This window comes from Aspergillus eucalypticola, assembly GCF_003184535.1.
Source record: "Aspergillus eucalypticola CBS 122712 chromosome Unknown BO83scaffold_2, whole genome shotgun sequence".
NCBI lineage: Eukaryota > Fungi > Ascomycota > Eurotiomycetes > Eurotiales > Aspergillaceae > Aspergillus > Aspergillus eucalypticola.
The window spans coordinates 81,371-104,162 of NW_020290276.1; the positions used below are offsets into that span (position 1 = coordinate 81,371).

Genomic DNA, 22,792 nt, shown 5'->3' on the forward strand with positions numbered 1-22,792 from the left:
TCTCCCCCTTCAACCCTCCCCCTGCCCCCATTCCACCCCCAATACCCTCCACCCCCCATCCATCCTCCCCCTCAACCCGCCAACCTTCCTCTCAACCCAAACCCCTACACCAACCACCAGCCCCATAACAACCTCCAACCCCAGCAACACACAAAGCAAGACAAACCCAGCGCTTGTGACGTCACAATCCCGCTTGAAATGCACCGGCGCCGTAGCATAACCCCCAACCGTGGTATTATAACTACCGCTCGTACTAGCACTAACAGTGCTATTCCCACTACCACTACTACTCACAGAATCATATCCATCCCTCACAACCCCCCACTTACACGTCCACGAATGCAGCGTCTCCATCTCACTAAACCCGCTCGGATGCTTCGCTCCAGGCTGGTAAATCACGAATACGAGGCCCACGAGCGCGGCGATGAAGCCTGAGAGGGCGGTTGCTGCAGCGAGGAGGTTGAGGAGGCGGATGTGCGGGCGGGGCTAGCGTTAATCATTAGTATCACTCTGGATATGGATGTTGGTGTAAAGGAACTCACGGAAGGAACAACGGCTGTAACGATGTAAAGCAAGTTCTGGAATGCTATCACGCAGCCGCAGGCGAGTATGGCAATGGTGGGTCTGAGATCTAGGTTCAAGGGCCAGAGGTTGAGCCAGACTCGTGCGTATGGGGAGGTTTGGCGGTAGTGATGGAGGGCGATGGCTTCGCAGGCGATTGTTGGGATGGTGGTTAGGAAGGTCAGGATGGCGAGGGCTAGGCGCGTGTGTCGGAGGTGTTGGGTGCGGGTGAGGAATTTGGATTCTTCTTCGATGGAGGCGGTTGAGGTTATGGTGGTGGTTATGGTGGATTCGGTGGAGAGGCTGCGGTCCATGGTGTATCTTTTTTTCTTTTTCTTTTTCTTTTTCTTTTTCTTTTGTTTTTTATGGGGTGGGTTGTGAGTGATGGAGGAGTGTAGAGAAGAAAGAGCCTTGCCAGAAGGCTGTATGTATAAGAGGTTGAATTGAAAGAGAGAAGGGTATCTATGGGAGAAGGAGTGGAACGAATTGGAGCTATAGACAGTAAGGAAGGTAGTGTACAGACAAGATAGAAAAGACCCTGACAAGAAAACCTGCAGACATCAACTACTTATGCAAGCAATGAATAGTCCATCTCAACTTCTGCAGCATTCTTCAGCTGCCAAAAATAAGACTGGTCTCTCACAAAGCGCGAATAGATGAAACATCTTCACGAGAGCCCTTCAGCCATAAAAGCCTAATAGCCGCCCACGGGAAATGCGCCGCGCCTATTTGCTGTCTCCTGCATGAGCGCGAAGACGCAGGAATCCTTCAAACTGACTTGATGCAGCCTTGTCTCCTTCGGCGCTTAGAAGAGGTCGGTGCGTCGAGCAGCGCAAATGGATGACTTGGACTTGGACAAAGGCACTCGGCTTCTGTGTAACACGTCCGTCGCTTCCTGTCCTATTGGTGTGAATAAGCCTGGTTTGAAACGCCACTCCTTTTTGTCGAACATCATGGATCAAAAGGAGACATCTGCTGATGAGCATGATAGCTCCCGGTCCTATCGATGGTACATTCCCGCACCACTCGTTCTATCCTCGAGGATGAGTTGAAAGTTGGGGCCTGCGTTCCTTCTAGTATGGGAGGGTTGAACACAAAATTAAATCCAGCCAAAAGGACAGCAGCTTTCACGTGGATCGGTTGCCGTCACTGTATCCTGTGGCTTTGATGATTCCACCAATGCCAGAGAGGCCCGTTGGGGCAATTTATTCTCTCTGGAAGCGCATGCCTTGCTGGGATTCTACTATGCCTCGAACTTTCAGAGTGCAAGCAACTCAACCCCCAGACTCAACCATATATCAGGCTCAATCACATCATTTTGCTCAGGCGCTGAGATTTCTCTGCATGTCCTCCACATTCTGTTGGTCCTGTTGGTCTGTTGGAGGTCTAGACTCCGCTCTGGGAATTGCCCTAATGGGACATTCTCCGCACCGTCTGTTTGTCCAGCTTTCTTGGGTATGCAGTTTGTAGGTTTCCCATCACTAGAGAGCATCCACAATGGTAGGGATCAAATGAGGCAGATGCCATCCACCTCAGAGACGTGTATTTGTTATACAGGTGTCGATCATCACCCAAAAGAAGCGCGATGAAGCAGCGGCACGGGACCTGCATACAGACTATGAATGGGTCATAGACTTCATATCCCACCTCTTACAATAACGTCTACGACTGTTCCAATGCGGAGCTTGATTGTGCAGCTCTTGGCTAGGCGAGCGATCAGCACTGCAACCTTCCCTTCGGCATATTCAGCCAGCACATGTCTCCTCTTAGTTTTTAGCCTACGGCGAAGTGAAGCCGATCATCCGAGAACAAGCGAATTCGAAGTATCCTTCCGGCCTCTGTGGAAGACTCATCTGGGGTCCCCACAAGCCACCATATAATTGAAACACGCATACTTCTCTGAGAGTGGGCAGCGGGATAATTGCAGCGGGATCATGGGGTCCTCGGGGCCCGAGATTCCTGCCAGACAGCGCGACTCACAGCCAGTCTGGACCTAGGGCTGTAAACAGGCCTTGGCTTCGCCAAGCCTACGGGTATTGCTCCGTAGGTACTCAGCACGCCTGCGCCAGGACCACGAGCTAAAGCCACCAACTTGTCGCGAATCACATTTGCGCTGATTGATACCGGGTGAATATTAAGCCCTGATGTGCAGATCATCGCAATTTTCCTCAAAGCCAAGCCAATCAGTGGCTTCTAGATAGTAATGACACGCGGCGTCTGGGGTGTTGGTCTCTTGAGGGACATCATTAGGCGGTCTTGGCGGGCGAGCTTCATCGCAGCGTCCCCGCAGCCGATGGTCTTGGCCGGTGGGAGGGATTCGTCATCTTCCTTCCTGGCAAGTAGATTCATCACTTGAGCACGCTTTCGCTCATTTTTGGCCGGCAACATTGGATAGAGCAAGCAGGGATTAGTACACGCTCGTCATTGATCCTACCCACTGCTGACGACAGTTACTTGTCTTTGGAGGTTGGTATCGCTTCGGCAAGGGAACAGACTCCGCGCAATGGCAAAATCGTCCGCGCCCAGATTGGTATAGACTGCACAGTACATCGGCAACGCGCACTTTGATGTCGACGCTCATGATGGAGGGAGCAGCATATAAAGGCTCTTCATCCGGGAGGCATCTGAGGGAGACATCCAGCAGAAAGCAGTCTCTTCAAGGCCTCTCTAGCTTCCACCCCTGCAAATATCGCCTGTTCCCTGTCCAAATCTTTTGAACTTCATCTTTTAAGCCCCCTCAAAATGCATGTCCAGAGCGTTGTCAAGTTGGCCGCGGTAGGATGTGCAGTTCTTGCCACTGCCCATCCCGGCCATCAAGAGAAGCGCGCCAACTCTGACCTCCTGGATTTGAAAGCCAATATGCGTCGTGGCTTGGAAAATTGTGCTTCCAAGTTCGAGCGCAGTGGTCTTAATGCTCGTGCCGAGGCTCGTCGTAGGGCCTTGGTGGACCTCCACCGGAGGCGCCTTGCTGGGCGAGATACTGACTCGGTCCTCAACAAGTCCCATCTTGTGACCGGTTCTGATATCACACCCGACTCCTCCGCCAGCGAGGTCTTTGCCAATACCAGTACCTGCATTCTGAACCCAGAGGGTGAGACTGGACCCTACTATGTCCCTGGCGAGTACATTCGGTCGGACGTCCGCGAAGATCAGTCAGGTGTCCCCGTGGTGATTGAAGGCCAGTTCATCAACGTTGAGACCTGCGAGCCAATCACCGACCTGTACTGGGATATCTGGAACTGCAATGCCACCGGTGTCTACTCCGGCCTTGTCGCCAACGGCAACGGAAACACCAATGACACTTCCAACCTGAACACCACCTTCCTCCGTGGTATCCAGAAGACTGACTCTGACGGTGTTGTCACCTTCGAGTCTCTCTTTCCGGGCCACTACTCCGGCCGTACCACCCATCATCACATGGTTGCCCACCTGGATGTGACTGTGCTTGACAACAACACCATTACTGGCGGCACTGTTGCGCATATTGGTCAGCTTTTCTGGGATCAGGATCTCATCAACGATGTGGAGGCTACTTACCCTTACAACACCAACACCGTCACGCTCACCACCAACGCAGAGGACCGCGTCTTCTCCGACGAGACTGAAAACTCCGACTCTGACCCTGTCTTGAACTACGTCTACCTTGGAGACAGCTTGGACGATGGACTCTTCGGATGGGTGACTGTCGCTGTCAATGTGTCTGCCACCTATGACCCTAACTACAGCTTCGTCTACACCTCCAGCGGTGGTGTTGCTGTTGATGACGACTCTTCCACTCCCGGTGGTGGTCAGTCTGGTGGCAGCCAGCCAAGTGGTGGTCAGCCCAGTGGTAGCCAGCCTACTGGAGGCCAATTCTAAGAGAGCTCTGGTATAGATGCCACAGGAGATGACAGAATTATGTGGTGAGTCTCGAGAGATTGAAAACACTGTGTGTTTCGTGATAAAGCTTCCAAGTTAAGAATGATAGCACTCTTTGGAATACGATTTGTGCGTAATTTTCACAAAACCGAAGCTTTTGCCATTGGTTGTAAGTAGGCGGGTGAACTGTAGTCCTGGAGGGTAAGCAAATAACTCAATGTAAGTAGATGTAGAGTCTGTTTCTCCACCAGTTATCAGGGCCGTAATCAATTGACGGTAAGCGAGGGAGTATTAGCTCTCAGTCATCAGAACACTAAGTTATGATGAGTGTAACGGCTGTTCGTTAGTCCATAGCACACAATAATATTCAAAACCGCCTGTATCATTGTAAGATACCCTCCACATCCCGAGCCTTTCGGAGCGACGCGATGTAGAAGACTCCCGAGTATTTACCCAGGGGTAGTAAGCGCCAGGATGTCAACCACCGCGGACACCCCCGTGACATCACATGCCCACACCCCACACCAACCAATCATAAGCAAGGCGGTCATGGATCCCAAATTCCCCCGCGACAAAAAATTGGCGGGGAAAAACCGGTCCATGGGAATTTCTTGTACGTAGTTGATTTCCCCCAGATATTGACTATTATTATACCTCATTGATTGGATTCAGTATTTGGTTCATGCTGTTTCCTCGAATCTTCAGACCTAATTTGGTTATACCTCGGTATTCAAAGTTCTACTATTGTTCGGGAAAAAGAATGCCTCTCTCCAAGCTGCAGGGCGTGAAGCTCCCCGCTTCCGCGGACTTTCATGGTGCGTATCACTTTTTATTTGGATGATTGCCAATTGTGTCCAATGTTGAGGGGGTTGTTTCGATTTGGCTAATGGAGATGGGTGGAGTTAAGTGCATCTTCGCGATGGTGATATGATGGAGCTTGTTACTCCTACTATTAGACAGGGTGGTGTCAACACCGTTTTTGTTATGGTAAATTTAACACTCTGTACCGCTTTGAACTTCTGACCATATTTATATGTGGTTGGTGGAACTGCTGCATTGCAATTGGGACAATATAGTAACTTGGATGTCTTTCACCAGCCGAACTTGGTCCCTCCCGTGACCACCGTTGACCGCGCGCTTGAGTACAAGCAGCGTCTGCAGGCCATTGAGCCCAATGTGAACTATCTCATGTCTCTGTATCTCCATGAGACTATCACCCCGGAGACCATCATCGATGCCAAGAAGCGCGGCATCACTGGCGTCAAGAGTTACCCGGCCGGTGTCACTACTAACTCCTCCTCGGGCGTCATCGACTACACTCAGTTCTACCCTGTCTTCGCTGAGATGGAGCGTCAGGATATGATCCTCAACCTGCACGGTGAAGTCCCATCCAAGGGTGATGTGACCGTTTTGACAGCAGAGGAGCGCTTCCTGCCAACCTTGCTCCAGCTGCACGAGCAATTTCCCAAGCTGAGGATCATTCTCGAGCACTGCACCACCGCCGCTGCGGTTGAGGCTGTCAAGAAGTGTGGCCCTACTGTTGCCGGAACAAGTGAGGACTCTTTCCATAGCTGGATAATCGTACACTAACAGCTGTTCTAGTCACGGCCCATCACCTGTCGATCATCATCGACTCCTGGGCTGGAGATCCGTTCTGCTTCTGCAAGCCGGTCGCCAAGACGCCCGCGGATCGTGATGCCCTTTTGCGCGCAGCAGCCTCCGGTAACCCCAAGTTCTTCTTCGGATCCGACAGCGCACCTCACCCGGCCGTGTCCAAGAGAGGAGGCGATAAGATCGCAGCCGGTGTGTTCACTCAGCCCCACACCACCCAGCTTGTCATCGACGCGTTCGAGCAAGCTTGCCAGAATGGCGTCTTGAAGGAGGAAGACATCACCCCCGAGATTATTGAGGGTTTCATGAGCAAGTTTGGTCGCAATTTCTATGGCATTGGCGAAGAGCAGAAAGAGTTCATCGTCATCGATAAGAAGGATGAGAAGATCCCGAACATCTTGAAGTCGGACAAGGTGGATGTTGTTCCATTCAGACGGGACCAGCAGACATGGAGCGTGTCGTGGTCTGCATGAATTCGGTTGACTGAGTGAAAATAGATTTCCTTGATGGAACTGGGACAAAGAACCATCCCAGTGTTTCTCGATTCATGTCTTTAAGCTGATTTCTTGTCTCCTTGCGTAAGCATTCCCGTAACGGCCTCAAGAGCCTGTGCCTCTGCAATATCTATCTTACGGCCGGCAACGACGGTGGTATTATCACTACCGACCGCCAACTGACCAGCCCTTTCGAGGTGCAGCCTAACTCTGCTTTCGATGTACTCGCGTCTCGCATCGGCATTGGGTTCCGCATCCAGTTTATCTCCGGATTGTGGTAGAGTCGCCAATTTCGGCCGGAGTTCCTTAAGCAGCGCTTGTAGACCAGGGAGCTGAGACAATATGAACGTAGCGTTCGTGGTGATCGGGGTATGTTGGGTGTTTGATCCGGTAGCGGCACCGACACGTAGCTGCTGTGCAGCTGGGCTAGAAGTCAAGAAAGACAAGTCCAGGTTTGGTTGACCGTTGGGAGTGACACCATTCTCCTGTTTTGCGGTCTGCGCATTCGACAGGATGGAGCGTAACTGAGCAATTACGGCCTCATTACGTGCGCTTTCCTGTTTCAGCAACCGATTCAACTTCTTGGTTTCGTGTAACTTCTTCCGCTGGGCGGAGATCGTCTCTGGAGTGGGGGCATCGGAGGGGGGCTCCAAGTTCAGGTTCTGATCAGGAGACAGGCTGGTTAGAAGAGAAGGGGAGCTGGAAGCTTGATGGGTCAACATACCTCGTAGTGCTTCAGCCGAATCCATCCCATCAGATCGTCGGGTACCTTGAACGTATTGCGCAGCACGAAAAGCTCAAATTTATCGAAAGTTTTGTCGACTGTCGCCTCAAGCAGTGTTTCTAGCTGATGTAGTCCATTTTCGATTTCCAGCTGTGCTTCTGGGTAGATAACATTCCCGTCTTCGTCGGTGTCAGGTATAGTCGAGCCATTATTCGCATGCGAGAAACCCAGGCGCTCCGGAGGCGTGCCCAGTAGACCTGTTTCAAGACTTGAAATAGCTTGATAGATTAAGTTGTTGATCGAGTTGATAATGTCATCTATGAGAGACTGCGCCGAGTCAGCTTGGGTTGTTTTCAACAGCGCGTCGCCAAAGGGCCATACGAACTAGGGGCGTATAGCTGAAATGCTCTGTGAGCAGGGAAGTTGTCGCGTCACTCATGGTGATATCTTCCTGTCAGGGTTCATGGTCTAGATTTCGTATTGAGGGGTGAAGGAGGTTTCGGACTTCTTAGGTAGACGCGTTTGCGCGCGAATGCGGGTTAAAACAGTTGGTTTCGGTCCGCCGCGTGAGGAGACCCGACTTCCGTTGGAGCCAAGACTGTGTACCTTGTGGACGCGGGGTTCTGCCGCCCGCACATTTAGAGAATGTTCTTAGAATTTAGTCTTACTTTCCATTCCATTTTACAGCCTGGGTGTTCTTCCATATTCAATGCTAGTCAATCCAACAACGAGCTTGGATTTATTGATGAAAATTTTAGCCCATGGCTTATATTGCAAAAGTTAGCTCCATCCTTCAACAATATCCGATATGGTGTAGTGGCTAACATCGCCGTCTCTCACACGGCAGCCGGGGGTTCGATTCCCCCTATCGGAGCTCAAATTCTCTTTTTTGTTTACTACCGAGTACTCCATCCTACTATTATTACATTTCCTTTCTTCGGAAACACTTGACTTACATTTTTGCACCTGACGCTACTCGATGTTGCTTCTCCTCGAAACTCCTTCTGTGGTCAAGTAGCTAATTGCCAAGTCTGACTCAACATCACTCATAATGTATACACTCGATCATGAGTCATATTTCCATCCCAGGAGTGCGCTAAGCCACGTTCATTCAGCTCACTTTCCCGTTTCGGACTACGGCGATCATACAGGGCATCAGTATAGTACGTGATCTGATGCGATGCGGTGAATCTATCAGGCCTTCCATGCAACACACTTTAATCATGCTTACAGGGATTGTTGGAATTGGCAATATGAGCAACATAGTAGACTTCCAGTTGATGGCCTTTGGTTAGCAAGAATATATAACCTGTGAACATGTCTTCAATCATCTCAGCATACAACCAAACATTTCCAGGACAGTACCAGAACCTAAGAGTGTGATAGCTATTGAGACCATGGCTTCAGAACCATCGACCGAGACGCAGCAGAAAGTTCACGATGCCCCGGAGCAGGACTACGAGCGTAGCTCGACACCCCAGCCGAATGCTCAAACAAGAACACCAACGCCTACTTCCTTCGAGACGGAGTATAACTCTGTCACGTTAGGCTCACAGAAGCCGGAGCCTGTGGAGAATAGACTTCGTCCTGCAGCAGGTACATTTCAAGACTGGATTCCTGGCAGGGTCACTAAATTCAATCACAGACATAATCAACCGAATTATCTGGGACTCTGCCTTCGATGGTACCGATTACGTTATTGGATATGAAGATCGATTCGAAGGACGCTTGGAGTCTGGTTTCAATGCGTGGAAGAAGGAGACAACCGACGAGGAATTCATTCCTCAACACCGGATCCTCTATATCAAACGTCGGTCGGATGGTGAGATCGTGTGGGACAGGAGACGGAGAATCGACAAGGTATTCTATAGTGGCAACTCTGCCTTTGACTATCTTGGGTTTTTGGCTTGAGTGTGTTTGTCGGTTCCATGATGCGGACTGGCGATCATAACTGGGATGTGGTTACACCGTTACTCTATCGTGAGCCTCGTGCAACTGGTCGGTGGACACCCGTGTATGGCAAGGCTGATCCGTAGCTGCCTTCTGGGTGTACCGTGCAGCCCCACTGGTTGTGATGGCTGGTACTTGCCTATCTACAAAGATATAATTTACCGCGTTGGGAGCCTGTAATGGCAGGAAGTACTACCTCTTAGAAGTATCATATTTCCCGTCTAATCAGCGCCTCAACAACCACCGCAAGGAATCTAAGTCAGTCCTACATAACTTCTTATACTGCAGCAAAGAAACAGCGGGCAATCTTTACGAACTCCATAAACATCTACGCCGCAATGACCGCAAGGCGCCACAGGATTGACTTTTCCCTGCGAAGACGGCGTAACGATTTGTCGAACACGTCGTCCGGCAGTATATCACCACCAGTACCTGTTCTCCAGTCACCTGTCACGTTTCAAGCATTTGCATCAGTTAATGTCTCCGAGGCAACACTCAAGCAGAAGAATAAACTAGAAAGGGCACCTGTGAGGCCATCCATGTTCTTAGAAGAGAAGGATGATGACGAGGCCTCGATTTCTGCTCTGACTGGCGGTGCACCTCTGGATGTCAAGCCAGCTCATGTAGAGCGGAAGAGTGTTGAGGAGAAGCCGATGACTCGAACGAAAAGCCAGTACTTCGAAGACGCCTTTAGCACAAGGGGTCCGTTGACCTCACCCAGAACCCAGATCAGCCAGGATTCGGTCGTGGTGGTAGAGATAAAGGTTAACACCAAGGTGCGTGGTGGTCTATATCTGCTCATCATCCCCAGCAATGAGAGTATGATCATTGTATAGTTCTGACCCCAGGTGCAGGTCAAAGAAATGGAGTCGCTTGTCTCGAACATTTCGTCCCATATGGCACGCATCTTCCAGAAATCCGAAACACTTATGATGACCACCATTCAAGAAGACGCATGCATCCAATTCGGAAGAGTAAATCTACCAGCCTACCTGATGAAAGTCTTCGCGCTGCCATACCTCATCGCACCGATAACCAATCTTCGTAGCACCATTCTGATCCAGGCAGCACTGCAAGAAATCCTCCATGTGGCTCCAAACCGAGGAGTCATCTTATATATTCCAATTCCCGAAGAGAACTTCGCGACCAACGGAGTGACAATGATGGGTGAAATTGCCCGTTTGGAGCGTTCTTCCCCAGATCACGGCTCTGGTCTATTTAAAACCGTCTCACGAACCATGAGTCGAAGACTGAAATCCACCAGCTCGCAGAGCGCACCTATTTCGGTTGCAACTACATCTTCCTGGGCTTGTGGTGGCACACAGGCGCCATCGCAGGGCAAAGAGTCATCACTAGCAAGTGATGCTACGGACAGCGATGTCAAGTCGAAGTCAGGTACAAAATCCAGGGGCTTCCGTCATTTTCTTAACCGTCAAGGTTCAGAACGGAATGGAAAGTCCGGGGATACGCGGTAGTAGCCTACATTGACGTGACCATTACCCCAAAACGATTCTCTTGTTCATTTTGTACTTACACTCTTTGTCATTATCATTCACTTTCGCCATCCAACGAGCCTTTTGTATTTCCCTAACAGGTCACTTATTGCCATCATGAGCAAACTGTGCGGAAGTTTCAGCGGTGATCGATTGTATTCACGGTAGCTACCTTCTTTGAATTCAATTTTGTTTTGTCTATTGGCCTCTTTACTACCACTGATAATTCGAATAACGCCCGTGAATTAAACCCTTTTTTAAATCCTTGTCTGATACTTGGTCCCTGTTGCTCTCGAAAGAACGGTGGACCATATCATCACACACACACACACACACACACACAGATACAGCACACAGCACACTCAGTACGTATGGAGCCAAGAAGCACTACAGGGGGTCTCTTAGAGATCCAAGGTAGCCTGTTCGATGCTCCAGAGGGAGCAGCGCTGATCCGTACGTTTCTCTATCTACGAATATGAATGTAACTAATGATGGAAACAGATGCATGTAACTGCCGTGGCACCTGGGGGAAGGGAATAGCAAGAGTCTTCCGAAGAAATGTGCGTCTCTCGTAGTATTTTACCTAGGGTGCTATGCAAATCTGACTAAAGCTTAACAGTACCCTGCTGCATATGAGATTTATCGATCCCACTGCCGACAATTCTCTTCCAAGCCCAGATACGATACTATCACAACAAGCGATGGCACACAAAAAGCTCGACTGCCAGAGGGAACTGCTCTCATTATCCCACCACAGAAGAGAGATTATGAGAATGACCGCAGGAAACGCCATTGGATAATCTGCCTTTTCACGTCAAGAGGGCTTGGAAGGATGGTCAGTCCTGAAGATATAGTGCTGGAGAACACCGAGCTTGCCATTGCAGATATGAAGAAACAACTTGATCACATTGAAGACCAAGAGGGTACTCTTCTTGAGCTCTGGTCGTGTCGGTTCAACTCTGGGTTGTTTGGCGTGGAGTGGGCTCGCTCAAGGGAGATATTGGAGAAGTCGGGACTTGATGTTACTGTGGTGACGCCGGCTGATGACTGAATCCTTGTATCGGGTTTAATGATTGTTAATGCATATATTGATAATATTTGGTGCGGTCTGAGATTATTATTACAGTGATGAGGTGGGATGGTGCATTTCATTGAATAGTGAAGATATTCTTTCCGATTTCAATAGAGTTAGATCAATCACCACCGCTCATATATATCGTGTCTTAAGTGATAGAACAGTGTAGCTCGGTACAAAAAACCATCCCCACCCTGCAAGCTATGCAGACCATATCAAGTAAACAATAGTACAGTCTTCTATTAGCTACCTTATTATAAAAGACAGAGAACTAAAAACGATGATAAACCCACATACATTGTATAGATAGCAAATCACCTGACCACGCGTCACGGACCCGCGCATCCGCGCAAGAAGATCAAATCCCCGCGACGAATACACCTTATCATCAATTGACCACCAAAGTAACGACCCTCGATACAAAGACCCAACACACCATGCCTCCCGAGCGAAAACCCGCGCAAAAGCGCAGACAACTCCCCTTCAAACCACCAAGCCGAACCTCCTCCACTGCCGCAGCCCCAGCATCATCATCATCAACCGCCGCAGCAGCCACCAGCAAACCCAAAGCCAAAGCCACAACAAAATCAACGACAACAACCAAACGAGGACCCAAACCCAAAGAAGCACCAGCCAAAGCCTCCTCATCCAGATCCGCACGTCCCCGACCATCATCACCCAGCCCCGCCGACTCCCAAGAAGACAGCGACAACGACGACAACGACAACAACAACAACGCTTCTTCTTCGTCCCCCGCCCACTCAGACGCATCATCCCCAGAGCCAGAACCAGAACCGGACTACATTCTCGCGGAGATCATCCACAAGGATCAGCCATCTGATGACGTACTCACGAACGATCCTGTTATTCCGCCGAAGTTGTTGACCAGGTTACTGCATCATCATTTCCAGAATGAGAAGACGAAGATCGCGAAGGATGCGAATACGGTTGTCGCGAAGTATGTGGATGTTTTCGTGAGGGAGGCGTTGGCGAGGGCGGCGTTTGAGAGGACTGAGGCTGTTGGGAAGGGGGCTTCGGTTGGGGATGGGTTTTTGGAGGTTTGTCTTTTCCCCTTTTTCATATTTTTGTTGGTGTTTAGTTGATGCGTGGGAGGTTATGTGGGTGTTTGCTGACTATGTTTGGGTTTAGGTTGAGGATTTGGAGAAGATGGCGCCGCAGCTTGTTATGGATTTTTAGATGGGTTTTCTGGTCTATATGGATTGGGATGGAGTTTATGGATTTGGTTATATGGATTATGATACCATGTTTGTACTGTAAGTGATGCTAAACTTGGAGATATTCAAGCGGATTGAAAGTTATGGCTTCATAAACGTAGCTCTATGTACTATGTGCTCTGTATGCGTCTATATCTAACATGAATAGTAGCTATGCCCAACTTGGGTATAAGATGCTGGTCCCAATACTCCGCAAAAACACCAAATCTTGAATCGTGATATCAACCGCTCACCAGGTTGTCCGGAGTAGTCGCCGTGGCAGGCGTGTTAGCTGCCCCGTCCGTCTTCGAAGGAGTGGCAGATCCCTCTGCAGTAGGGGTGGCCTTTTCAGACGACTCGTCCGCCTTGGGCTTTTCATTGCCATCATTCTTCTTCTTCACAGTAAGCGCGCCCAGCTCGACAGCCTCCTCAGGAAGTGGTCGAATGTGTGGCTGGCAGATCCACCATGGCCTGCCATACTCGGCAATAGTCGCCTTGGATCCGGTCAGTTCTTGGTTCGGGTCTTTCTCAAAGCGTTCCGGGAATTGCTCGTATTCCTTGAGACCCTTTTTGATTGCCTGCTCGACGAGAGCCAGGACATTCTCAAACGCTGGCATATCGCCAGGTCTCGATCTTGCCAACGCATCACGGACATTGGTATGCACAGAGACCATAGGGCGGAGAAGCTGGAAGAGATGGCCCTGCATGACACCGAGACTGGGAGAGGCCGCTCTCTTTGACTTCTCGCGCTTTTGCTTCTTCTTGGGCGGGCCGTCTTCGGTTTCTTCGGGTGTTTCGGTTGTCTGTTCAAATTCCTCTTCCACTGCGTTCGATGGAAGATAGAGCGGCTTCCTGTCCGGAACAGGTTGTTCAAGCACGTACTTGTAAATGATGTCCAAGTACCGCCGTAGCATGGCGTCGATACGATACCCACCCTTTCCATCCCTGCCTCGCCAGTATTCTCTTCCTTCACTGCCAACCGGAGGGGGCTTGCTGAAGATCGACGGATCAGACAAGTTGCCTTCCGCACTCATCACACCATCAGCACCTGTCTCTTCCAGACAACGGTCCAGATCCTCATAGTTCAAGTTGTTGCCATTCGCGAAGATGACCGTCTCTGGGGGAAGGTTATCGCGGAGATAGCGAATGTAGCTCCAATCAGCCAGTCCGGTGTTGTGGCCTTTCTGTTCTCTTCTCCGTCCGTGCACCGTGATTATGTTCGCACCAGCGGACAAGATCATCTTCGCATATTCGAGCGTCTTTTCTTTCGTTTCCTGGATACGGAATTTGGCAGTGACTGGGATCGAGAGTTCGTTGTGAAGTCGGTTGATCAGCTTGTAAATCAGATCCCAGTCTTCCTGGAGAAAAGCACCATAGTGACCCCTCTTCGCAATGCCTTGGGGACATCCCAGATTGAGATCCACCGCATCGCAGTATGGTGCCACATGGCGCGCGGCTTCCAAGAAATCATCAGGATCATTGGCGCAGAATTGTACAAACAGAGGCCGATCGAACGAAGGGTTTCCGTCGAGATATGGCGACTCATCCTCGCCTTTGCCGGCTGCAGCGCGAGTAGGGTGGAAGTGCTGTACGCGGACATTCGCTTGCTCACGGAACAAGCGCGCATGGTACATGGGGGAGTATGCAAGAACCTTCTTCTGGTCTTCCGGTGTCATGAACGACCTAGTGAGCATGCGCCACGCCTCCGGGACGATTAGTTGTGATCGAAGAGTACGATCAAAGAGAAACCTACAAACTCAGACCGGTCCACCATAGGTGCAATGATGTACTTCGGGCTTCCAATACTCTCGTAGAACTGTCTTCCAAGGAGCTTCTTTCTCGGTTCAGCAGCCGCAGCTACAGGCGCATTCTGGTCTGCGACGCTTCCTTGCGGAGCGGGCTGTGTCTCCGGGACCGCCATTTTCACGTTTGGGCGTAGAAACTTGGGGATGAAGTGCCCCAGCCAGGGGGGTGAGAACCGAGGGAGACGAATCTTTACGAAATAAGAGATTTTTGTCCCCAAAAGGAGCGATCGAGGTAGCGGTTTGCGGAGGAGGGTATCTGGAGTCTGGAAGTCGCAAATGATGCGGATGGCGGGCGCTTTTTTGCCGACAATTAATTTATTTCGGAGGGGATCAATGTTGATCCTCTTATCTTATCCGGGGAAAGAACATGCACACGCTACTCAGCTGTCTTTTCAATATGCCTGTTTCTCGTCGTACAAGAGGTCGATGCTTATATATTGCATGAGCTAAGACTAAGAATGGAAATCTTCTCTCTTTCAATCTTTGCAGACTTTGTTGATGCGCGTGGCTATCATTAGCAGCTGTCAAATTTGTGTTTTCATAGTACTGCTTACCTAATCTATGTGAAGCCTTGGCGCCTTCCAATAAAGTGGGTTCAGATAAATAATGAAACCTTCAAAACAGTCCCAAGATTTCGATCCCTGGAAGCTCGTGATGAGAAACAGTGTCTAGGATGCGCATGATACCAGGAGTACATGCACGCGCCATAATTTCCTGTACTGCATCTCGACGGCAGTTACTGAACCTAGCTGCAGCTGAAATCAACAATGGACTCCACCGGAGCAGGGGGTGCGTTTATAGCCGTTTTGGTAGCAAATTGTATCACTGATGATGATTTCAGTCTCAAACACAATCTCTCTATCTGAGGATGGCGACTATGCCGCGCAGTTGAATGGCAAAGATCTTGTCATCCATCTGGACCCGGCATCGCCTGATTTCAAAGAGGTACAGATCGTTAAGCTTAAGGAGATTGCTTCAAAGTTCTTGAAGTTCTCCAGATGCAAGCCTGTGTTACCTTCAAGCACGCACTCCTACGCAGGAGTGAGTTCCCCAGGAAGACGCGTGCTTTGTTCTAGTGATTCACGGATCCTGGTCTGGCAATTGGACCCGTTGCAATTGCTCGCAGAAATCGAAAGCATTGAGCCTGGCGCTACATACGTCGACTTCGGAGGCGATGAGAACGAGGTCGTGTTCTTTCATGCCTGGAACACGAAAATCACAGTCTTCGGATTGGACTCTGGTCGAAGCCAAATCATCAAAAGTCCCAAGTTTTCGAACAGCAATGGCTTTGGTTACCGGCCCAAAACAAGGCAATTTGCTGTTCTTCTGAAGCCGGATGCAGTTGATCTATTGACAATTCACGGATTTCGATCTTACGAGCTCATAGGACGAGCAGTCTTGCCTACAATAGACGCTCAGGGCCTCAAATGGAGTCCGGACGGGAGATGGATAGCCGTGTGGGATGCTGCGAGTGCGGGCACCAGAGTCCTCATTTTCACGGCTGATGGGCAGCTCTTCAGAACGTATAGTGGCCCTTCAGGCATCGATAGTTCGCTCGACCTCGGCGTTAGAGGGATAGAGTGGAGCCCTGTTACCGAGCAACGCGGTGTGTCAGAGCTTCTGGTCGTTGGTAAGGTCGATGGGACTGTCGACATTCTCAAGACCCGAACAGTAAGATTACTTCGGATGGCTGCTCTATGTATGACAAAGCTAATGAATTTAGTTTTCCTGTTCGATCACACTGTCCCATGTCTTTCAGATAGAGCAGAATTCCCCCAGTGTCTGGCGGGAACGCTATGCAGCTGACGGAGACCTTGAATATGCCGAAGCATCAAGCTCCTCTGCGTTTGGTATGCCAGTCGAACCATCCGGGGCGCCCCGGGGAGTGTCGATCATGGCCTTTAGCGCCAGCGGGACTCTTCTGGGCACCGTCGATCCGACGCGACCGAACATTGTCTGGATATGGGATTTGGAGAGCACACCAGTCCTGTTGTCGGCACTAGTCCACGAACATACTGTTAGACAGGTCGTGTGGCACCATTCCAAGACGCAATTACTTATAACCACAGCGAACACCGCCTACGCTGCTGTTCGGTACTGGTCGCCGTATAGCCAGCCGTTAGTCACGCGCATCCCCGTTCCGCGAAGCGAGAGCGGACGATACGAGGTGCGATGGTTGTCTTTCGATGAGGACGAGGATTCCAAGTTCTGGTTTGGCACCCCGGACGACTTTGTACTTGGTCACCTTGAGAGTGTCGAAGATTCGCCACAGTTCAAGGTTACCACAACCATCAATGGTAAAGTCAAGGGAAGTAGCTACGGACCTGGTACGAGCAGATGAGTTTGCCGTCGAGGAGTGCTACAAAGCGCAGTCATCCGGCTAAATGATCATATTGCCAGCTGGTCCTCTATACTACCTTACACCTAACGGCTTCAAAGCCGGGTATGCTTTTACGAGGGAGATATTCATGAGGGAAGCCCTATAACGAACTGATACAATACCTATGTACATAGCGGAAACTATACTTAATCTTAATCAGCCTTTGGGTCCTACCAATGTTTCACAGACCCTTATACTTAGTACTCAGTACTATACCATCAAGCATACTCTGTACAAACAGGTGTACCCCGACCGACCAATCACATCCGGCATTGCAGCAGCCAATGCTAACCGAGCGGCACCGACAGCCAGGGCTTAGGGTTCATCCGCACGTGACGCTGAGTCATCCCCCACTCGAATTTCGCACTTGGGCACTCAAACTTCAGACCGTTCGATCTGTTGTGCAGCTCTCCTCCGTCGAACAGCTACATCAGACAGTCAAAATGGTGAGTACCATCGCCGAGTAGCACTCGCAGTGCAGAAAGGGGGAAATGTATCAATACTAATATTATTTCGCAGGCTCCTACCAGAAAGAAGTGGTCCAAGGGCAAGGGTACGCTATAATTCCCCGTTTTCCATCATCATCACCATCACCATCATTATCATTCCCCCCTATCGAGTTCAAGAGTCGAAGATCGCCTGTGATTGTATCGAACGAAGAGAAAGAAGAAGAAGAAGCATACATATACATGTTACCCGATAGCGATGGATGGATGGATATTACGCACACAACGCACATGATGAATGAAATGCGATCGATCGCGAACCGATACACAAAACCGAGATGAATGAATAGGAAACACTTTACTGACATCGATTTTTCTCCGAATATAGTCAAGGACAAGGCCCAGCACGCCGTCGTCCTCGAGAAGCAGACCGCTGAGCGTCTCAACAAGGATGTCCAGTCCTACCGTCTGATCACTGTCGCCACTCTGGTCGACCGTCTCAAGATCAACGGCAGCTTGGCCCGCCAGGCCCTTGCTGACCTTGAGGAGAAGGGACAGATCAAGAAGGTTGTTGGTCACTCCAAGATGAACATCTACAGTACGCACCCCCTCACGGAATCCTACAGTATATATATGTGTGTGTGTGATATGGAATACTGACATCGATAATAGCCCGCGCCGTCACCGCCGAGTAAACGTATGACGCTATGAATATCTTTCCTCGCGCGTCGCATTTTTCTTTGTGCAACGATATGATATCACTCGAATGAAAATTCGGAAAGTCGGGCTGGGCGATTTGATGGACATGTCAAGTTAGAATATGACTGGCTGAAATTCAACCAAAATCTGTTCCAATCATTCCTTGTAGATGACTATTGCTGTGGCTGGGAGGACTGCGTAGCGGGGCAGTCGAAGACTATAAATACGTGCAGTGCAATCGTAGCGATACCATACCAAATGCCCAGATAGATATCTTCACATGATATTTATCATCTAGATAGCAAATTCCATAGCAAATTCCCAAGACAAGATAATACCCCCCCTCTTCTCCCCCACCAAAACCACTATCATACACCATACATACATACTACTATATAAATAATTCGACCTACTTATTTCCCCCCCTTCGCCTTCTCAACCTGCTCCCTGGTCATCCTCTGCTGCCTCGCAGCCGTACAAAGCTCCCTCTTAACGCCCTCCTCCTCCTCCCTCTTCACAACCTCGTCGAGTCCCACAACCTTCCCAACCTCATAATACTTCTTATGATTCGCAAAGAAACCCATCCAATGCGCCACGGCCTTATGAATCCTCTGCTTAGCGATCCTCAAATCCTGCTCCCTCCGCACCTTCCTCTGCCCATTACTCAACCGCTTCTCCTCCTCGGGATCATCGATCGGGATGAACATCTCCTCGACGCCACGCATATCCGGCGTGAGATCTTCCTTGAAGCATCCCGTCACGAAGGCGCGCGTCGCATCCCGCCCCGTGAAGAAGTTGTAGTGGCCGCCGGCGCCGTAGACGAGCGGGTTCGCGGATACGTCGTAGATGGTGCCGTTGATGGAGAGATAGATGGGCAGGGTGGGGTCCGTGCCGTTGTAGAGGGAGAGTTCGGTGGGGGTTAGGAGGAGGGGGCCTTGCTGTTGAGCGCGGGGGATTGTTAGTATGGTGGATTTATGGAAGGGGATAAGAGGGGATGAGGGGATGAGGGCATACGATGTAGCGGACTAGGACTGGCCAGCGGGTGAACCAGGGTCGGTAGTTCCAGAGGATAGATTCGGATGAGGTCATGTAGTAGGAAAGACCGCACGAGGCGATTAGGAGTGTGGCCAGCACACGGATGATGTCTAGGATGGAGATGCCATTTTTGGGTGATGAGGAGGAGGATGATTTGGTAGTGGTTTTGGAGGGTTTCGATGGGGTTGGTTTTTGACGTTGGCGGAGTTCGGAGGACATGGTTGTTGCTGTATGTTGTATTTGATGGTGGTAAGGTGGTTGGATTGTAAATTACTTGTATGCCATTGAATTGGGAGACAAGTAGAGATAGGTATAGTAATGGGAGAAGAGGGATAGGTGGAATGGATGGATGGTTAGGTAAAAGGTAAGTAGTAGTTAGCTGCTGCTTGGCTTAAGTACCCTTAGTATTTCCGCGCTCTCCGTTGGCTTGTTTCGGGAGTCGCATGGTGTGACAGGTATAGTGCTTTTATTGAAATTTAAGGGCCAGAGGTACAGCTACGGTCTTGGTTTACTTGGAGAGGTATTTGTACAGATCATAATTCTTGCATTATCTAGATAGATATCCTGGGAAAAGCATAAAGCTACTGGGTGATCAGTAGCTAGCTGCTTCTGCGCCATGTCCATTATCCTGCACACTGACGAGTATGTCTTGGTCTAGTATCCTTCCTCCTGATATCTATATCGAAGCAGATGTGCATCTAAAGTGAACCTATAACTTTAATCCAGTTAGCCAAGTTCAACTACATGAAAACTGCAGAAGCAAAGGCAAAGGCATTCAATCTCGTCAGACATCCAAGGAAGTATTGCGCACAGAGCACGTCTAGAATGGGTTCTCGCGACGGCTAGCGTGGAAACTGCGAATGTAGGAAAAGTTTTCATCATCGAGATTGGGGAGGGAAGCTTGATTGAAGCATGTGCAATAAATTGTTCTGTCGAACTTACCATAGAAGATGGTGATGCAAATATACCTGTAGTATTGATGCTTCGAATTTAGTACTGGCATAGCCAATCGCAAAAGGTTTCAATCCATTTTTGAAGTCGCAAAAGGCGGAACCACAGCTGGTGATGACAGAAAACAAGCGAAGAAAAGAATTTCCAGATGAATTTATGTTGCGCAGGAAGAAAGTTCCGCCGGGCGGGGGTCCTGTTCCGCTCTGTGCCTTGGTGCCTTACTACAAGGGCTACTGCGGGTCGAATGTTTCCTTGGTAGAAATTCACATTATGGTATTGACTACTAACTCGGAAATAATACTATCAAAGTACCAGCCTCAGTCTTGATCCCATCAAAAAAGCGTTAAAACTGCCAGAGCTTCACATATTCTCGACGTCGCAAGATAGAGGGCTCATCCGAGGTGTCATGCCATGCCGGAACCGTGCCTCAATACTCCCTGCTAAGCCCCAAAAGAGGGACGACGAAACAGAACAAAAACAAGACAACCTCGCCAATGCAGATGGATTCGGTATTTTACTCCTCGGTCACCACTCCGGGCTCTTCCTGATCCTGCTCCCAGCTGCGGGAGAAGACATCATTGAGAGCTTCCTGGAAGGTACGACAATTCATATCAATAAGGCCCTTTTTATCCTTCGACTCAGGGTTTCGGATAACGGAAACAAGACAAAGATACCTGCTATCTGTTAGTATCATCAAAGAATGGGCAGCTCGGTCACTTCTCGGTCACTTCTCGGTCACATACTTGTTCATCTCCATGAGGTGGATCATCGTATCGTCGTGCAAAACAGCGTGGCTTTCTGCCTCCTGATTCTGCTCGCCCTTGGCCTTGCGGTCGGGGTGATCCCAGGAGTACAGCTCCGAAATGTCCACAATAACGTCAATATAGTCGGAACACATCTCGTAGCAGGACATGTCGACCGGACGGGTGTCGGACGCAATGTAGATCTTGCTGAGAACGTCGAAAAGATAGGTCTTTTCAAACCCGCAATTGTTGGACAAGGTGTTGATCAGATTCTCCAACGTAGACAGGTTGGGAATGAGTTTCTGAATGACCTTGCTGAAGGCCTCAAAGACGGAGTAGTCGTAGATGGAGGTCAGGTAGTAATGAACCGGAGCATTTTCGTAGCCCGCATCACTGAGCTCGTCCGAAATGAGTTGGACAATATCCTGGAAAGTGTCGGTGCGGTACTCATCGGTGATACCGTCGACCTTGTGAATAAAGACCTCGATGTTGATGTTCGGATAGTACTGCTGAACGGTCAAGATCGTGCGATTGAGACGCGCCACCGATTCCATGTAATCGTCTTGAGCGTCAATGACCCAAACCAGCGCACCCAAACTTCCGAAGATGCTTTCCAGATCGAAAGATGGCTCCAGGTACTCTAGCTGACCAGGAAAATCCCAGACCTGAAAGTCCATGAACGAGCTGTTTGCTTGTGTCAGTGCAGTATGAATGGTAGAGAACCTGCGTACTCACTGGATTGAATCCTTCTGGATCCGGGTCGTCGATTCCAGGAAAAGAGTCTCGTTGGGTGGCATTTTGTGGAAGACCACGCTAGCGATCGATGACTTGCCGCTCCTAGGTAATGTTAGGATACAGTACGGGACCAGCTACGGTAGGGACAGCTTACCGACGCAGGCCCATCAGCATCAGACGAGGCTTAGCGTCCTGGGGTTGATTGGCCGACTCAGCGGACTGCTCCATAGATTGGGTAGTTCCCTGTAGAATATTCTCCAGCATTAGCCGTGCATCAGACTTGGGGGCTGCAGTATTCTCGCTTGGGGACTGTTTAGATGCGCTCCCCCAGCCAGGTTCGATCCGACGAGGTAGCTCCATGATGACCAAGCGTGTGAGAAGCTTTCAGCAAAGACAACAAAGACAGCAGAGAAAAGAATGCCCATGAGCCATCTAGTCTTCTCCAACAACATGAGGTGAAAGCGTGAATACAGGTCACGTGCCCCGAGCTCGAATGTGATGAGAACGTGAAAAAAACACCTGGGACTCGCCGGGCGTGTTTGACACGTGCATAGACTCGTACAAAACAGTATCGATTGCTCTGGGTGTATCCGAGCACAGAAAACAACTCATTTCTGGTTGAGCCGGTCAAACGTTGAAGGGCATCTGCAGATAGCTCACACAACACAGAGTACATTTGACACGCAGGCAACAGCAACAACTCAAAGCAGAGCCAATCTGGGCCAAACAGTCCAGCACGACACTCAAAAAGACACCTCATTGATTCCCACAGCTCGACAGACGGTGCAGGCTCATCTGCAGATAAGTGAGAGAGGGGCATTGGGAAGAATCCTTACATCCATGGCTTCAGACTCGGATCAATCCGTGTGCTATTTCAGAAACGATGCTTTCCACCTAAGTAATCAGCTCAGCGAGTGCAAAAAACAACTTCATCCAAGTGACTTGACAGAGACTTACCACAAGTTCAATGTCTCACACGACACGATGATATGAGATGAGGAGAGGGACGTGTTTGAAC

General features: G+C 49.9%; 10 protein-coding genes and 1 non-coding gene across 11 annotated transcripts; 6 read left to right on the forward strand and 5 right to left on the reverse strand.

Annotated features, from left to right (window-relative positions):
- Window positions 1-9: 9 nt before the first annotated feature.
- Window positions 10-1,193, reverse strand: BO83DRAFT_433565 (uncharacterized protein; the record flags this gene model as incomplete). Its single annotated transcript, XM_025535696.1, has 2 exons — window positions 543-1,193; window positions 10-486 (listed from the first exon to the last, which is right to left on the reverse strand). Exons 1-2 carry the CDS (start codon window positions 873-875, stop codon window positions 10-12), a joined length of 810 nt encoding a protein of 269 aa, XP_025392502.1. The 5' UTR covers window positions 876-1,193.
- A 1,817-nt stretch (window positions 1,194-3,010) lies between these two features.
- On the forward strand, window positions 3,011-4,541 carry BO83DRAFT_77581 (intradiol ring-cleavage dioxygenase). The gene has a single exon (XM_025537598.1). The coding sequence runs from the start codon at window positions 3,304-3,306 to the stop codon at window positions 4,417-4,419; it is 1,116 nt and encodes a 371-aa protein (XP_025392503.1). The 5' UTR covers window positions 3,011-3,303; the 3' UTR covers window positions 4,420-4,541.
- Window positions 4,542-5,016: 475 nt separating this feature from the next.
- Window positions 5,017-6,552, forward strand: BO83DRAFT_374358 (dihydroorotase; the record flags this gene model as incomplete). Its single annotated transcript, XM_025530179.1, is given in 6 exon segments — window positions 5,017-5,234; window positions 5,327-5,406; window positions 5,518-5,971; window positions 5,985-5,988; window positions 6,004-6,015; window positions 6,032-6,552. Coding segments are annotated over 6 exon segments (689 nt in total), but the record flags the coding sequence as incomplete, so codon positions are not given.
- On the reverse strand, window positions 6,174-7,687 carry BO83DRAFT_449235 (MIND complex subunit MTW1; the record flags this gene model as incomplete). Its single annotated transcript, XM_025536738.1, has 3 exons — window positions 6,174-7,186; window positions 7,249-7,565; window positions 7,630-7,687. 3 exons carry the CDS (start codon window positions 7,685-7,687, stop codon window positions 6,584-6,586), a joined length of 978 nt encoding a protein of 325 aa, XP_025392505.1. The 3' UTR covers window positions 6,174-6,583.
- A 363-nt stretch (window positions 7,688-8,050) lies between these two features.
- Window positions 8,051-8,122, forward strand: BO83DRAFT_t21. Its single transcript has one exon. It is a non-coding gene; the product is annotated as a tRNA-Glu (tRNA).
- A 523-nt stretch (window positions 8,123-8,645) lies between these two features.
- Window positions 8,646-11,742, forward strand: BO83DRAFT_304038 (MIF domain protein; the record flags this gene model as incomplete). The annotated part of the gene is made up of 7 exons (XM_025527214.1): window positions 8,646-8,844; window positions 8,894-8,943; window positions 9,498-9,974; window positions 10,113-10,629; window positions 11,049-11,144; window positions 11,193-11,251; window positions 11,311-11,742. 7 exons carry the CDS (start codon window positions 8,646-8,648, stop codon window positions 11,740-11,742), a joined length of 1,830 nt encoding a protein of 609 aa, XP_025392506.1.
- A 429-nt stretch (window positions 11,743-12,171) lies between these two features.
- On the forward strand, window positions 12,172-13,078 carry BO83DRAFT_374361 (CENP-X/MHF2 family protein). Its single transcript, XM_025530180.1, has 2 exons — window positions 12,172-12,824; window positions 12,916-13,078. Exons 1-2 carry the CDS (start codon window positions 12,204-12,206, stop codon window positions 12,961-12,963), a joined length of 669 nt encoding a protein of 222 aa, XP_025392507.1. The 5' UTR covers window positions 12,172-12,203; the 3' UTR covers window positions 12,964-13,078.
- A 37-nt stretch (window positions 13,079-13,115) lies between these two features.
- Window positions 13,116-15,038, reverse strand: BO83DRAFT_374362 (tRNA-dihydrouridine synthase family protein). Its single transcript, XM_025530181.1, has 2 exons — window positions 14,734-15,038; window positions 13,116-14,683 (listed from the first exon to the last, which is right to left on the reverse strand). Exons 1-2 carry the CDS (start codon window positions 14,899-14,901, stop codon window positions 13,223-13,225), a joined length of 1,629 nt encoding a protein of 542 aa, XP_025392508.1. The 5' UTR covers window positions 14,902-15,038; the 3' UTR covers window positions 13,116-13,222.
- A 514-nt stretch (window positions 15,039-15,552) lies between these two features.
- Window positions 15,553-18,306, forward strand: BO83DRAFT_404916 (WD40 domain protein; the record flags this gene model as incomplete). Its single annotated transcript, XM_025533760.1, has 5 exons — window positions 15,553-15,574; window positions 15,627-16,456; window positions 16,509-17,112; window positions 18,000-18,209; window positions 18,284-18,306. 5 exons carry the CDS (start codon window positions 15,553-15,555, stop codon window positions 18,304-18,306), a joined length of 1,689 nt encoding a protein of 562 aa, XP_025392509.1.
- Window positions 18,307-18,580: 274 nt separating this feature from the next.
- Window positions 18,581-19,692, reverse strand: BO83DRAFT_352086 (putative heme/steroid binding domain protein). The gene is made up of 2 exons (XM_025528975.1): window positions 19,325-19,692; window positions 18,581-19,248 (listed from the first exon to the last, which is right to left on the reverse strand). Exons 1-2 carry the CDS (start codon window positions 19,562-19,564, stop codon window positions 18,724-18,726), a joined length of 765 nt encoding a protein of 254 aa, XP_025392510.1. The 5' UTR covers window positions 19,565-19,692; the 3' UTR covers window positions 18,581-18,723.
- A 1,024-nt stretch (window positions 19,693-20,716) lies between these two features.
- BO83DRAFT_77708 (GTR/RAG family Ras-related GTP-binding protein) lies at window positions 20,717-22,532 on the reverse strand. Its single transcript, XM_025537599.1, has 4 exons — window positions 21,929-22,532; window positions 21,775-21,876; window positions 21,040-21,723; window positions 20,717-20,970 (listed from the first exon to the last, which is right to left on the reverse strand). The coding sequence occupies exons 1-4, from the start codon at window positions 22,132-22,134 to the stop codon at window positions 20,811-20,813; spliced, it is 1,152 nt and encodes a 383-aa protein (XP_025392511.1). The 5' UTR covers window positions 22,135-22,532; the 3' UTR covers window positions 20,717-20,810.
- Between the last annotated feature and the right edge of the window lie 260 nt (window positions 22,533-22,792).